This window comes from Neofelis nebulosa, chromosome 16 (assembly GCF_028018385.1).
Source record: "Neofelis nebulosa isolate mNeoNeb1 chromosome 16, mNeoNeb1.pri, whole genome shotgun sequence".
Taxonomy (NCBI): domain Eukaryota; kingdom Metazoa; phylum Chordata; class Mammalia; order Carnivora; family Felidae; genus Neofelis; species Neofelis nebulosa.
The window spans coordinates 50,632,445-50,649,057 of NC_080797.1; the positions used below are offsets into that span (position 1 = coordinate 50,632,445).

The window sequence follows — 16,613 nt, forward strand, 5'->3', positions numbered from 1 at the left end:
ATGATCTCACGGTTCATGAGATTGAGCCCCATGTCGGGCTCTGTGCTGATAGTCCTGAGCCTGCCTGGGATTCTCTCCCTCTCTCTTTCTCTGCCCCTCCTCTGCTCACATGTGCATGCTGTCTCTCCCAAAATAAAAAAACTTTAAAAAAAAGATATTTTATAAGATGAAAGGTTGCAGTTTTTCCTTACTACAAAATAGTTCATGTTTATTGTAAAAAGGTTTTTATAAAGTAAAGCTAAATAAAAAGAAGCAAAAAAAAGCCCATCATCTCTGTATTTATAGGTAATTGCTGTTGACATTTTTTCAACTGTATTGAGGTGTAATTGATAGCCTAAAATTATAAAATATTTAAAGTGTACAATTTGATTTGATATGGGTACGGATTGTGAAAGGATTCCAACCATCAAGTTAACATACCCATCACTATTCCCTCACATATTTCCTTTTTTTAAATTTATTTTTTTAATTTACATCCAAGTTAGCATATAGTGCAACAATTATTTCAGGAGTAGATTCCTTAATGCCCCTTAACCATTTAACCCACCCTCCCCCCCACAATCCCTCCAGTAACCTTCTGTTTGTTCTCCATTTTTAAGTCTCTTATGTTTGTCCCCCTCCCTGTTTTTATATTATTTTTACTTCCCTTCCCTTATGTTCACCTGTTTTGTATCTTAAAGTCCTCATATGAGTGAAGTCATATGATCTTTGCCTTTCTCTAATTTTGCCAATTCCATCCACATAGTTGCAAATGGCAAGATTTCATTCTTTTTGATTACCGAGTAATACTCCATTGTGTGTGTATGTATATATATATATATATATATATATATACATACATACACACACCACACCTTTATCCATTCATCCATCGATGGACATTTGGGTTCTTTCCATACTTTGGCTATTGTTGATAGTGCCGCTATAAACATTGGGGTGTATGTGCCCCTACGAAACAGCATATCTGTATCCCTTGGATAAATACCTAGTAGTGCAATTTCTGGGTCGTAGGGTAGTGCTATTTTTAATTTTTGGAGGGATCTCCATACTGTTTTCCAGAGTGGCTACACCAGTTTGCATTCCCACCAGCAGTGCAAAAGAGATCCTCTTTCTCCGCATCCTTGCCAACATCTGTTGTTGCCTGAGTTGTTAATGTTAGCCATTCTGACAGGTGTCAGGTGGTATCTCATTGTGGTTTTGATTCCTATTTCCCTGATGATGAGTGATGTTGAGCATTTTTTCATTTGTTGGTATGCCATGTGGATGTCTTCTTTAGAGAAGTGCCTATGTATGTCTTTTGAAGAAATGTCTCCATTTCTTCACTGGATTATTTGTTTTTTGGGTGTTGAGTTTGATAAGTTCTTTATAGATTTTGGATCCTTTTTTTTTTTTTTTAATTGTAAGAATATTTAAGGTCTACTCTCTTAGCAAATTTCAGTTATACACTACAGTGTTATCAACTGTAGTCACCATATTATACATCACATCTTCAAACTTTATTTATCTTATAAAAGTTTGTACCCTTTTATCAGCCTGTCTGTATTCTCCCAGCCTCCAGCAACTGCTCTTCTACTCTCTGTTTCTGAATTCGACTCTTTTTTTTTTTTTTAAGATTCTGCATATAAGTGATATACCATGCAATATTTGTCTGTCTTTGCCTGCCTTATTTCACTTAGTGTATTGCCTTCCAGACTCATGCATTTTGTTGTAAATGACAGGATTTCCTCTTAAGACTGGATAATATTCCATCATATACATATATATATGTATGTGTATATATATACACCACATTTTGTTTCTATCATACATATACATATGTATATATATATATATATGTCCATATATATATATATACATACATACATACACACCACATTTTGTTTATCCATTCATTCATTATTGTACATATAGGTTGTTAGCACACCTTGGCTTTTGTGAATAATGCTGCAATGAATATGGAAGTAAAGCTATCATCTTCAAGATCATGATTTTGTTTCCTTTGGTTTTATACCTGGAAGTAGGATTGCTGGATCATATGGTAGTTCTTTTTTTGATTTCATGTGAAACCTAGTTTTTATAGTGACTATTCCAGTTTATATTCCCATCAACAGTGTATAAGGATTCTTTTTTTCTCCACATCTGTGAATGGATATTCTCTCTGGTCTTTTTGATAATAGCCATCCTAACAGGCATGCATTAGTACCTCATTGTGGTTTTGAGTTGTATTTCCCTGATAATTAGTGGTGTTGAGTACCTTTTCATGTAGCTTTTGGCCATTTGTATGTCCTTTTTAGAAAAACATCTATTCAGGTTCTTTCCCATTTTAAATTGGATTATTATTATCTTTTTACAATTAAGTGGTAATGAATTTCATATATATATATATATGTGTGTGTGTGTATATATATATATATATATATATATATATTTTTTTTTTTTTTTTTTTTGGATATAAGCCCTTATTGGATCTGTGGTTTGCAAATATTTCCTTCCACTCCATAGATTGCCTTTTCATTTTGTTAATGGTTGCACTATTGACACTTTTATATTCATATACCCACATATGTATGCCTCTGATGGGATTTGTAAATGTTTTTTTAAAAATGAGAATATTTCGTGATGCCTGCATGGCTCGGTCAGTTAAGTGTCTGACTTCACTTCAGGTCATGATCTCAGGTCATTTGTGAGTTCAAGCCCCATGTCAGGTTCTGTGCTGATAGCTCAGAGCCTGGAGCCTCCTTTGGATTCTGTGTCTTCCTCTCTCTGCCTCTAGCCCACTCACACTCTGTCTCTCAAAAGTAAATAAACATTTAAAAGAAAGAAAGGGGGGCACCTGGGTGGCTCAGTCAGTTAAGCCTCCAACTTTGGCCCAGGTCATGATCTCTCAGTTCGTGGGTTCGAGCCCTGCATTGGGCTCTGTGCTGATGGCTCAGAGCCTGGAGCCTGCTTTGGATTCTGTGTCTCCCTCTCTTTCTGCTCACACTCTCTCTCTTCTTCAAAAATAAACATTAAGGGGCGCCTGGGTGGCTTGGTCGGTTAAGCGTCCGACTTCGGCTCAGGTCACGATCTCGCAGTCGTTGGGGCTCGGGTCGTTGGGTTCGAGCCCCGTGTCGGGCTCTGTGCTGACAGCTCAGAGCCTGGAGCCTGTTTCAGATTCTGTGTCTCCCTCTCTCTGTGACCCTCCCCCGTTCATGCTCTGTCTTTCTCTGTCTCAAAAATAAATAAACGTTAAAAAAAAAAATAAAAATAAAGAAACATTAAAAAAATTTTTTTTAAATAAAAGGAAAGAACGAAGGATATTTCAAAACACTCTTATTTTTGGCCTCCATTTTCACTGCAGATTACATCAAATGATACTTTTACATATCAATAAAAGCCTTTTATAATTTAAATGACTGGCTAGTAGGCCCCATTCATCCCCTATTTTTTAATCTCTATTTTTCTTTAATATAATTTAGTAATTTAGTAATAAATTCTGTATGCCTTTGGTTAGGTATTTATTTAGGCAGTATTACTTGAGGTGAAATATCTAGGTTAATAGGCCTGCACATTTTTATGGCTATAATTCAATTTTTAATATATCAAGTATCTTTCATTGCTTTAGTGTTACTACTTTTGTATAGGAAGTTTCAGAAACAAGACTGAATCACTATTAAACTTGGCTTTTAGAATAAATTCAATATATAGTTTGTCACTTACTCTTGAAACTAGTGTGTATGCAAATTTTTCAGTAGTTTCTTCTGGTGTATGACTGCTTGATAAGAGAGTATACTGAATAGAGTTGTTTGGAATACCTGAGGACCAGAAGGATTATGTAGTTAACATTTAAAGAGAAATGCCAATTGAGATTCAGATTAATTTAAGTAGCAAATATATTTTCCATCTTTGTAAAATAGATTCTTTTAGGGGCACTTGGGTGGCTCAGTCACTTAAGTGTCTGACTCTTGATTTCAGCTCAGGTGATGACCTCAGAGTTCATGGGTTTGAGTCCTGCATCGGGCTCTGTGCTGAGAGCATGGAGCCTGCTTCAGATTTTCTCTCTCCCCACCTCTCTCTGCCCATCCCCTGCTCTCTCTCTCTCTTAAAATAAATGAACTTAACAAAAACTGGGTTCTTTTAAAAAATGGTTATTTTTTTAAAGAATTTTTAGCTGTATCCATTTTGAAAATGTTTTCATAAAAACTCTAGTCTCATGTAGTCATTTTAATTTTCATGCTCAGAAAACTCATTCTTATTTACTCATCTTGTATTCAGATGTTGACAGTGTTGTCTTGATTTTTTCTGATTTTTAACTGTCATAAAATAAAATTTTAAAGTACATTGAAGTGTACAAATGAGATATGGTAAAGAAATACTGAAAGGCTTTTATGTAGCTGCAGTAGCTTTTTCTTACAGTATTGTAATCTAATTTCATCACATGCTAATATCTTCTGAAGTCAGTATGACTTAGTATACATATTAAGAATGCTATCTAGATAAGCACCAGGTGATGTATGGAATTGTTGAATCTGAATCAGTATATTGTACACCTGAAACTAAAATAACATTGTATGTTAGCTAACTGGAATTAAAATAAAAACTTAAAAAAATGCTGTATAACCTGTATATACATTTCTTGGTTTAATTATTTTGCAAATGCTTATAGCATCCCTATTTTAAAATATAATACTGGTAAAATCTCATGTTTTTATAGAACTTTGTTCTTTACACAGTAGTTCCATTTGCATTATTTCATCTATTCCTTAGAATAACTGCTTTAACTTGTTGGGATGAGCACTGGGTGTTGTACAGAAACCATTTTGACAATAAATTATATTAAAAAAAAGACTAACTGCTTTAAATTAGTATCACCATCCCATTTTATAGAAGAGGAAACTGAGAACACAAAAATTGAGGAACTTATTACCAAAAATTGCATGGAAGTGGCAGGATCAAGTCAATGACTTTTTTCATTGAAAACACAAATAATCTGCCTCTGTATTCCTTATTTTTACTAAATCTGAATTTTAAATTCTAGATTCCAAAGTGGTTCATTTCATTTTTGACTTTTGAGTTTTGTGTTATTTTGCCTGCATTTTTACTCCTAGAAATTCATTTGAATATGTCAGATGATTTTTAAAGTATGAATCGGGTTGGTATATATGCAATGAGATGAAAGAAATATTTCTCTCTAACTTAAAGAATCAGTAATTTATATCAAAATTAGTATTTCTGCAATGGCTGAGTGAAGATGTCAGCATATCCTCCCTGAAAAGCAACTGGACAAAATAGAACATTGTACAAAATTGTCAGCCAGCTATTTTAGGACTTTGGAAATGGACCAAAGCTATTCGACAATTGGGAAGCATTTATTCAAGAAAAACCACTAAACCTTGGTAAGGATAATGGGAATCTGTGGTAATTTTACTTGGGGCTGTTCCCATTCCTTCCTACCCAACATGGTAGTTTTACCAAGGCAGAGATGACAAGGCTGACTTAATTTGGAATAGGACAGGCATGAATGCCTGCCCAAGAAAATTGTGCATATACACAATATTTATATTTGTGTGTGTGTATATATATAAACAAGTAATTTATATATATATAGTCATAATTTGACAATATTTATATGTCATATAAATATATATGACAATCATGTTGGCAAACAATCAGGGAACATCATTAGCTTGGGGTTGAGATACTGATTAAGGAAAACATCAGACTGACAGGCCAGTCAAAATTTTAACCAAGAGATCCAGGGAACAAGATGACCGTAATGAGTATTGATATATTTCACCATATCACAAATGATCTGGAAGCCTGCTCATATACAAGGCTAGGCCCAAGCTCAGCAGAAACCAAGGAGGACTGTAGCTATCTATTCATTCCTGATTGAATGTGAGACATGCAAAAAGTAAAAACATGCAAAAAGTAAATGCAAAAAAACATGCAAAAAGTAAAAACCAAGGAAGTTCATTATCTGCCTGAACTTCGCATCATTTTTCAAACTGCGAACTCTTCCATCAAGAAAAAGTGTAAGTATTACTGGCTCAAGATGTTTCAGCATAGCCCCTCACCAGTTATTGTCTGATCAGTAAATTATGCTGTTCCCAAGGAAGCCAACCTTAAACGTAAAAAATAATAAAACTGAGCTGCCTCACACTGCAGGGGAAACAGACTCTAGAATTAGTCCAGGAAGTCACAAGGCAAAACACACAGGTGGTATCAGAGTCCAGAGTTGGTGAAACATATATCAAATATGTCCAGTTCTCAATAACAGAAGATCATGAAACATACAAAAAATAGAAAACGTGACCCATATACCGTGGTGGTGGTGGTGGTGACAACACTAGATAATAGAAACTGTCACTTAAGTAGCCTCAGATGTTTGACTTAGGACACAAAGATTTCACAGCAGTTGTTATAAATGTTTTCAGTGCTAAAGGAAGCTTTGTTTAAAGATTTAAAGGAAAATATAATGACAATAACTAGTCAAATATAAAATATCAATAAGGAGATAAAAATTTTAAAAGTGAACTCAATGGAATCCTGGAGTTGAAAATTACAATAAATGAAACGAAAATTCGCTACAGGGACTCAGCAATCGATTAGAGTTGCAGAGAAATAATCAGCAAAATAGAATATAGATCAATAGAGATTTTCCAGTATGAAGAGCAGAGAGAATAAATAAAAATGAACAGAACCTGAGGTGTGTGAAACACCAGAGACAGGTATACCAATACACACATAATGGAAGTCCCAAAAGGAGGAAAGGAGCAGGAAAAAATATTTGACAAAATAATGGCTGGATCTTCTAAAAGTATTGAAAGTCACTAATCCAAGAAGCCCAACAAACTGCAAGCAGGTTAAAAACAGATCCACATCTAAACATATCACAGTCAAACTGTTCAAAGTTACAATGAGAAGATCTTAAAAGCAGGAAGAGAAAAATGACTCCTTCTGTAGAAGGCAATAAGATTAATGGCTGACCTTTTTTTTTTTGTTTTCTTTTAGAAATGATAGGGGTCGGTAGGCAGTGTGATGACATTCAGTGTTGAAGGGGGAAAACTGTTAACCCAGAATTCTTTATCCAGCAGAATTATCCTTCAGAAATTAAGGTAATTTGAAAACAGTCCATACAAACACTATTGCTAGTTAACATGTCTTAAATACTGAAGGAATAAAATACTTAAAATATTGAAGGAACTTCTTCATGCTAAAACAAAGTGACCCCAGACAATAATTTGAATTACATAAAGAAATATAGAGCACCAGTAAACATAATGATATACCAATACATTTCTGTTTCACCTTTTTTTTTTTTTAATTTTTCTTTTTTTTAACGCTTATTTATTTTTGAGACAGAGAGAGACAGAGCATGAACGGGGGAGGGGCGGAGAGAGAGGGAGACACAGAATTGGAAACAGGCTCCAGGCTCTGAGCCATCTGCCCAGAGCCTGACGCGGGGCTCGAACTCACGGACCGCGAGATCATGACCTGAGCCGAAGTCGGACGCTTAACCGACTGAGCCACCCAGGCGCCCCTCTGTTTCACCTTTTTACTGACTTAAAATACAAAATCATAAGACAGTAATTTGAAAGCTATGTTGTTCTTACATGATAAAAAGACGTCATATGCATGACAATAATACAACCAAGAGAATGGGAACTAGAGCTATATTTGAACAGCATCTATATTTTACTGAAATAAATTAGTATTAATCTGAAGTAGCATGTGTTAAGCTTTATTTTGTAACTCTAAAGCAGCCATAAGCATATAATCCCAAATATAGTTTCTTTAAAAAGATAATTAAAATGATATGCTATCTAATACAGAACAATCTAATACAAAAGAAGGAAGTAAAGGAGGAATAGAAAATCAAAAATACTTGAGATAAATAGAAAACAAGTAACAAAATGGTAGGCACAAATCCATATCAATAATTACTTTAAATATAATTGGATTAAACAATTATCAAAAGCTAGACTGATTTTTTTTAATCCAAATACTTGAGATTCAAAGACACAAATAGATTCAAAGTAAAATGCTGAAATAAATATAACCATGCATATTTAGGAAAAAATGGCTTTTAGACAAAGAATTGTTACTACACAGACATTTTATAATGGTAAGTTGCAGTTCTTCAGGAAAATATAAAAGTTGTAAATGTATATGCACCCAGCAGCAGAACACTCCACCCAACAACAGCAGGGTACATATTCAAGTACACATGTGATATTGTCTAGGACAGACTATATGTTAAGCCATGGATTATTACACTGTGGCCCATTGGCTAACTTTGGTCCACTACCTGATTTTATACAGCCTACAAGCTAGAAATGTTTTTTTACACTCTTTTTATATATCAAGAACTATAAAGCCTGGTTTGAGAGAAGTTAAAATATAAAGATAGGTCAATTGAAGCTATTGAGACTGAGTAGTAGAAAGACAAAAGAACTAAGGGAAATGAACAGAGTTTAGTGGACCTGTTGAAATAGCAGCAACCATACCATCATACACATAGGAATCCCAGAAGGAGAAGAGAAAAAGTGGCAGAATACTTGAAGAAATAATGGGACCAAACTCACTTGATAAATGATATGAACCTAAACATTAGAAAAGCTCATCGAGCTCCAAGAAGGATAATACTGTAAGTGATTTACACCAAGACTCATTTTAATCAGATGATCAGAAGCCAGAGACAGAGAAAATTTTTAAAGTAGCAAGAGAAAAGTTACCCATCACATGCAGTAGATCTTCAATAAGATTAACAGGTTTCTCATCAGAAATCTTGGAATCCAGGAGTGAGCAGAATGGTACTTTTATTCTGTATCTAGGAAAAATATTTTTTTCAAAAGTGATTTGGATTTTAAGTTGAATTCTTACGTGTGACAATAAAAACCATGCACAACCAAAGAAAAAATAGATAAATTTGACCATCAAAATTTATTTATTTTTATTTTTTTAATTTAAGTTTATTTTGAGAGAGAAGGATTGTGCACACGTGAGCAGGGGGGAGGGGCAGAGAGAGAGGACAGAGAGAGAATCCCAAACAGGCTCTACACTGTCAGTGCAGAGCCCATTGAGGGGCTCAAACTCAGGAACTGTGGGATCATGACCTGAGCTGAAATCAAGAGTGGGACGCTTAACCAATTGAGCCACTCAAGTGCCCCTGACCATCAAAATTTTAAACTGTTTATCAGGGCATCTGGGTGTCTCAGTCAGTTAAGCATCTGACTTCAACTCAGGTCATGATCTCATGGTTCATGAGTTCATGACCCATGTCAGGCTCTGCTGACAGCTCAGAGCCTGGAGACTGCTTCAGATTCTGTATCTCCCTTTCTCTCTCTCTCTCTCTCTCTCTCTCTCCCTCCCTCCCTCCCTCCCCTGCTTTCTCTCTCTCTCTCTCTCTCTCTCTCTCTCCCTCCCTCCCTCCCTCCCTCCCCTGCTTTCTCTCTCTCTCTCTCTCTCTCTCTCTCTCTCTCTCAAAAATAAATAAGTATTAAAAAAATTTTTTTAACTTGTGTTTATCAAAGGACATTGTCAAGAAAGTGACAAAACAACCTATAAAATGGAGATAATATTTGTAAATCACAGATCCGCCAGGGATCAACTAACCAGGGGTCAACTAACTAACTCCTACAGCTCACTAACAAAAAACTCAATTAAAAACTGGGTAAAGGACTTGAATACACATTTCTCCAGAGATGACCTACAAATGGTCATCGAGCACATAAAAAGATACTCAAAATCATTAGTCATTAAGGAAATGCAACTCAAAAACCACAATGATTCTGCTTTGCACTTACTAGGATGTTTATAATTTAAAAAAATGGAAAATAATTTTGTAAGGATGTGGAGAAATTGGGACACTGTGGAAATATAAAATGGTATAGCTGCTGTGTGGAAAAGTTGGTAGTTCCTCAACATGGAATCCCATGTAACCTGGCAATTCCACTTCTAGGTATGTACCCCAAACAGTTGAAAACAGGGACTGAAATACTTGTAAACAAATGTTCATAGCAACACTGTATACAATAAGTAGTAATTGGAAACAGCCCAAGTAGCCATCAGTGGATGAATAGGTAAACACAATGTGGTATATGCATACTGTGGAATATTATTCAGCTGTAAAAAGGAACGATGTATTCCTACGTGCAGCAACATGGATGAACCTCACAAATGAAAAAAGCCAGATATAAGAGGTCACATATTGTATGATTCTATTTATACGAAATATCCAGAATAGGTAAATGAATAGATAAAGAGAACAGAATGGTGATTGTCAAGGGCTGGGGGAAGGGAATAATAGGAAATAACTGCCTAATGTATCACTACTCAGTTGGGATGTATGAAAATGTTTTGGAGAAATACACATAACATAAAAGTGACCATTTAAAGCATAACAGTCCACTGGCATTAGTACATTCAAAATAGGCAACCAACACCTTATGTTATGAATTTCTCCTCTGTAAAAGTTTTTTTTAAATCACCATGTGTTACCACTTCATACCCACTTGAACGTTTGATAGAAAAGACAGGCAATAACAAGTGTTACCAAGAATGTGGAAAAACTAGAACCATTGTACCTTACTGATGGGAATGTTAAATGGTGCAGCCACTTTGGAAAATAGATTGCCAGTTTCAGATTATCAGATGTTAAGTAGATAAACAAAATGTGTATACAGACCTTTGGAATGATTTTAAGTAATATTTGGAATGGAATTAAAAGGCACAAACTAATGATATCTGCTGCAACATAGATGAACCTCAAAAACATTATGGTAAGGAAAAGAGGCCAGGTATAAAAGACCATGTGTTGTATTATTCCATGTATATGAAATGTTCAGAAAAGGGCAAATTGTAAGAGATAGAAAATAGACTGGTAGTTTCCTGGGCTGAGGGTGGTAATGTAACTTGACTAAATGTGGGTACAGGATAGCTTTTGGGGTAATTGAAATATTCTAGAATTGGATTCTGGTGATGGTTGCACATGTTTATAAATTTACCAAAATCATTGAGCTGTACGCTGAATTCAGGTAAATTTTGTGTTATGTAAGTTAGTCTTCAGTAAAGCTGTTTTTAAAACATCAGTGTGAAGCCTGATAGTGGTATTTAGGACTCCTAAATTTGGCTTACCAGTGTTTCACTAATTTAAACTATGGCAGTCCCCCAAGTATATGTGTCATGTTTTTCCTTTGTAAAAATTTCTAATGATAATTTGTGGATGTGTGGTCATCTGTTTCATACTATTTGATATATTGAATGTCTTTTGTATGTACAGAGGATGGTTAGAACGAGAGAGCAGGTATGGTCTGCAACCAGGACACAATTGGTTTATCATCTCCATGCAGTGGTGGCAGCAGTGGAAAGAATATGTCAAATATGTGAGTATGACCCCCCCCCATGTAATATTTCATAGGATTTTCAACTCTATCAGACTTTGGTGGCTCCTGGCCAGTAATAAAATCCTTCTACATAGATGAGGATTTGATGGGGAAAGAAATGAGTACCTGTGTGATATATTTGCTATAGACCAAGCTCTGTGCTTGTACTGCCACATAAATTTCCTGCCTTGAAACAACTCTGTGAGGAAGGTGATAATGGACGCATGGGTGCATGTATATGCATTTTACATATCTCATTTAATGCTCACAGTATCCCTGGGAGAAAAGTGGTATTATATTCATTTTACTTGTGATGTACCTAAGGCTGAAATTAAAGGTGACCTAAATATCTTGCTTACTGGGATCAAACCTAAGGTCTGACTTTTAAGCCAGTGGTATCTCAACCACATCACTTACCTTATCCTTCATTTGTTCACCTTTTTCATCAAAATGTTGAAGACCCTTGGGTAAGAAGTGTTGATTTTTCTGTTCAACAAAGTTAATTTCAGGACTAACATTAGATTCAGTTTCTAAATGATAATCTGCCATTGTTCCAAATAAAGAGTTAAAAGAGGAATTCTCAGTGAAAATTCTAGAGTCTTTATGTATGTATGTGTGTATTTTGATTGTTTATTTTGAGAGAGATCACACGCGAGTGAGGGAGAGGCAGAGAGAGAGGGAGAGAGAATCCCAAGCAGGCTCCATACTGTCAGTGGACTCAATCTCATGAACTATGAGATCATGACCTGATCCAAAGTCAAGAGTTAGGTGCTTAACTGACAGAGCCACCCAGGCACCCCTAGAGTCTTATGTAAAACAAAGAATGGATTTTTCTTCAGTATGAAAAGACTCAGAGTAATGCTAGGAATCATATTTCTCCCATTTTTGGAGAGCCAGTTGATATATAGATTCATCGTTAGTTACCAAATAGTTACCAACCAAATGATCACTAACCTGATAGTTTGATTCATATTTTTTCCTGTATGTCCTTTTGTGTCATTGCTTATTTATCAGAATATTAGTAGATGTTCACATTATTTACTTCATTATTCTAACTGGTTCTTTTTCCGTTTTGCAGAGTTTAATATTGTGTTTTCACATATAAAATATGTTAATTGGAAAAAATAGACTGATGTTTTTGAAGGAGAAGTAGGCAAATGACTTCAAACCTTGTAGGTAGATAATGATGGTGATTGTAGGTAGAAAATGAAAACATTGAGGTAAAGCATCAAGTCCTTCTTGAAATGCTTTTTGTTCTTTATATTCTTAAATTGGCCTTAGAATTAATGGTTATTAAAGTCTTACTGGCTACAGACTCAAAGAAAATCCTCATTTTGTGTTTTGAAGTGTTATTTTTATTTCCTGTAGGAACATGGTAGAGGTCTTGTTTTTAGCAGCACATCTCTCATAAATAGACAGAAGTGCAGTGTTGAGAACACAAACCTGATTTGCTCTTGCTTCTCATAACCCTTCTGTGCATGAAAAGAATTAGTGGAGGGTAGTAAGGGAGAGATATAGAGGTGGAAATCTACACTTAAGTATCATATTCTCTCCACTGTGGCATTCTGTATTGTTGTCTAGTATGTCTGTCAAATGCAGACTTAAAGTTTACTTTAAAATGAAACTGGTTAACTGTTGTGAGAAAGGTATCAATTTATGTGTAGGGAAAAGTAGCAGAGACTTAAGGCAACTTACTTAATAAGGGGGAAAAATGTAAATTGAGTAAGAGCAGTCTTTTCTGAAGATATGTATTAGAAAAGTGATCTTTAGTAAATAAAAGGTAACTTTGCTTTATATGCAAATAACTATTTTAAAAAATGACATTCTGGGCCTCATCTGTAAAATGAGATTAAGAACAGTAACCTGCATCATAGCATGTTAAGAAGATTAAAGGAGCTGATACATGTGAAGCATTTAAAACAAAAAAATTTTTTTAATGTTTGTTTATTTTTGAGAGAGAGCGTGAGCAGGGAGGGACAGATAGAGACACAGAATCCAAAGCAGGCTCCAGGCTCTGAGCAGTCAGCACAGAGTCTGATGTGGGGCTCAAACCCACAAACTGTGAGATCATGACCTGAGCGGAAGTCGGACGCTCAACTGACTAAGCCACCCAGACGCCCCTATGAAGCATTTTAGGACAGTGTCTGGTACATAGTAAGTACTGAAATATTACCTAATAGCCTGAGAAAACAGTATAGGATAATAGCAGTGAGCTTGTACTCCTTGTGTAGAGTCCTGGACCTGCTACTTGCTGTATGACTTTAAACAAGTTACTTATCCTTTCCCTACCTCAGTTTCTTCATATGAACAACAAGATTATTTCAATAGGGTTGTTATAAAGAATTAAATAAATTAACATTTGTGAAGCACTTGGCCCCATGCCTGGCAAGTAGAAACCCTATGTAAAGTTAGGGAAGTAATGGTAGTAATATTAACAGTGGTTTTAGCAGCAGTAGCAATAGTAATTAATGATTTCTATTTACCTTTGCAGTATATAGCAATTTTGGGAACTACTTTGTTTAAGAAAAATTAATTGGTGTTTTTATTGTTTTGGATAATTTGATCTTACTGTGGGCTTAATCTGCCCACCTAATAAGACCATCAATTAGCTTTAGTTAATGTCTCCATAAAATGGCATACTCTGTAGTGGTTTACCTCAAATTTGCTATGATTGACTTGAGGTTGAATATTTGATATGCTCATGCAATCTGTTCATTAATGAGCCAAAGGTATTTCTACCATGTGAAATCTCCCTTTGTAAAAATGTAAATGAGGAGAAATGGTGAAATCTTTTCTGTTTGTCATCATTGTAGTATATATGTTTGTCTTTCCTCCTGTTTGAGAACTGAGGGAGCAGTATTACTACTCATGTACTAGTACTCATGAGTACTAGTACTCATGTACTAGTCTTATTGTTTATTATGATTTATTATTATTACATAATGCTTCTAATCTAAGAAACATTTGAAGCACTTCTCTTTTTTGAATTTATAGACAAAGCCTCTGAGGTCTCTTTAGGTTTTGTAATTGCACAGAGTTGTATTAGGCAATTACTTTATTACTCAATCTAGATTTCTAGAGCTTGGGTCTCTTGATTCCTACCTTAGTGCTTTTTCCGTTACTCTATACTGCCTTCCATTTTTTGAAAACCAGCATTGCAGACTGATGTAATATAAAATTGGCATAACTAGTAGTTGCTTAAGTTAATTAATACTTGGAATATACATATGTGTAAAAAGAAGTAGCATCATCACTGATAGAGAAGAAAATGAATCCTGACCCTTATTTTGGAACATCATTAATCATTTGATACAACTCAGAAGGAATCATGAAATGCTCAAAATAGAATTATCGTATGTTAAAGTGCCACATAGCCCTTTTAGGAATCATCGACTCAAGAGAATGAGGAAAATTTTCACGCTGGGTGAAACCTTATCTACTGTAGAGACCTATCTTCTTAAAAACACAGGACAGTTGCTAATAGTTCCAGAGCCAGAAGTCACTAAAAACAAAACAAAAGATCCTTTGATATTTAGGGGAAAAAAATTTCCAGAGCAACTGGAAATAACACTCTCAGAAAGAGCCAGTGACTACAGTATATGACTATTATTGGTTTGCTTAACATGCAGAAGGAAAGATTAGTTGACTGAAAATGTTGATAATTTCACCGAAAGCAAGAGTGGAAGCAATGACCTGAAAAATAGAGGAGGAAGGGGAAAGAAGAAAGAACCTGAGTAATGGTGACAGTTTCAGGCAGTGCCGGACACCGAGAGCAGTAGATTCCTAGAATAGCAAAGAAAGTCAGACAGTGAGAAGACAGACCACTCTAGTTGGAACAGTGGGAAATAAGTGAAGAAAAGCTCTTATTCTCTAAGTCTAAAAAGGTTATCATTCACTGCACCATGTTAAAAGCATATGGTACAGTGTGCAGTCACTGGCAGCAAAGATTTCAGTCTCTGATAAGCTATTAAAATCATTCTATTGCTAAATTATTGTAAAACTTAAAGTAATTATAGTGTATAAACAAACTTAAATGGAATAGAGAAATGAATATAAATTTTAAAAAGAGTTTCCTGTCAACCATGTGATAGTTATGCACCCACCATTTAAGGTCAAGAACAGTTATAGCAAAAATAAAGTGATTTTTCTGGATGATAACGGAGTGATCTAGGAGAAGACTTTAATTTTTCAAAAGTTATTCTTTCAAAATGGCTATGCTATCAGTCTTACTCCTTCTTTATAGGAAAGAAGTAAATGACCCAAAAGCTCACTAAAATCTGAATCTGTTTAGAGTTTTAATTTTATTTATTTTTTTAAGAAGAGCTTAACTTTATTATTTTTTTAATGTTTACTTTTGACAGAGAGCGAACGAGCATGAGTGAGGTAAGGGCAGAGAGAGAGAGGGAGACAGAAGATCCAAAGCGAGCTCTACACTAAGAGCAGAGAGCCTAGTATGGGGCTCGAACTCACGAACCATGAGATCATGACCTGAGCTGAAGTCAGATGCTTAAGTGACCGAGCCATCCAGGCCCCCTTCCCAGCTGTTTTTAGAGGCAGTTTGTATCTTGGTTAGCAACTCACTCCTTACACCCACACCCCAGATTGAGTTTGGCTTTGGGTCCTTGATCTTTAAACAAGGGAGACTGACCTCTGTGGGTTGTTAAGTTTTAGGATTCTTTATCTTCCTCTCTATCCCATTCCATGTAATCTTGTTCCTGAGATCAGAGAATTGGTAGAAGACTGTGGGAATCACAACTATAAACCCTGTAGAAATGGGATTGTCTAGTCAATAAGGAATCAGAACCTAAATTGACTGCCAAGAAGAGAACCTGTGTTCAGACCTGGTGGGTGGGACTGACAGTAGGCCATGTGGTAGGCATATTGCCTTATCCTGAGAGCATCCTTCCCCCATGACCTCTATTCCTTCTCAGATTTTATTTATTTTTATGTGGAAGACATTGAATACAAAGCAAATAGCCTATATGTAATTTGCCACTTTTTCAGGGGTGTGCACATTGTTCCAGAAAAGTGGTTCTCTGACTTGACTGTGCACTGGAATCACCTGGGTTAAAAGAAAAACACCTGGTGCCCTGATCTCACCCTCAGAAATTCTGATTTAATTGATTTGGGTGCCACCTTGGCCTTGGGATTTTAAAAGCTTCCCAAGTGATGCTAATGTGCCACTAAGTTGGAGAACCGCTAAGAGAGAAATTCCAGAATATCTCTCCCCGAAGGAAGAAGACTGTA

At 35.6% G+C, this 16,613-nt stretch overlaps 1 protein-coding gene and 1 long non-coding RNA gene across 3 annotated transcripts in view; one reads left to right on the forward strand and one right to left on the reverse strand.

Moving 5' to 3' along the window:
• Positions 1-16,613, forward strand: part of USP32 (ubiquitin specific peptidase 32) — a 250,843-nt gene that overhangs the window by 173,518 nt on the left and 60,712 nt on the right. For both annotated transcript variants that reach the window (XM_058705725.1, XM_058705726.1), the window contains exon 12: positions 11,264-11,366. In XM_058705725.1, coding sequence (XP_058561708.1) covers positions 11,264-11,366 — 103 coding nt within the window. The remainder of the gene's footprint in view (positions 1-11,263; positions 11,367-16,613) is intronic.
• LOC131498438 (uncharacterized) lies at positions 8,635-11,915 on the reverse strand. Its single transcript, XR_009255426.1, has 2 exons — positions 11,784-11,915; positions 8,635-8,812 (listed from the first exon to the last, which is right to left on the reverse strand). It is a non-coding gene; the product is annotated as an uncharacterized LOC131498438 (long non-coding RNA).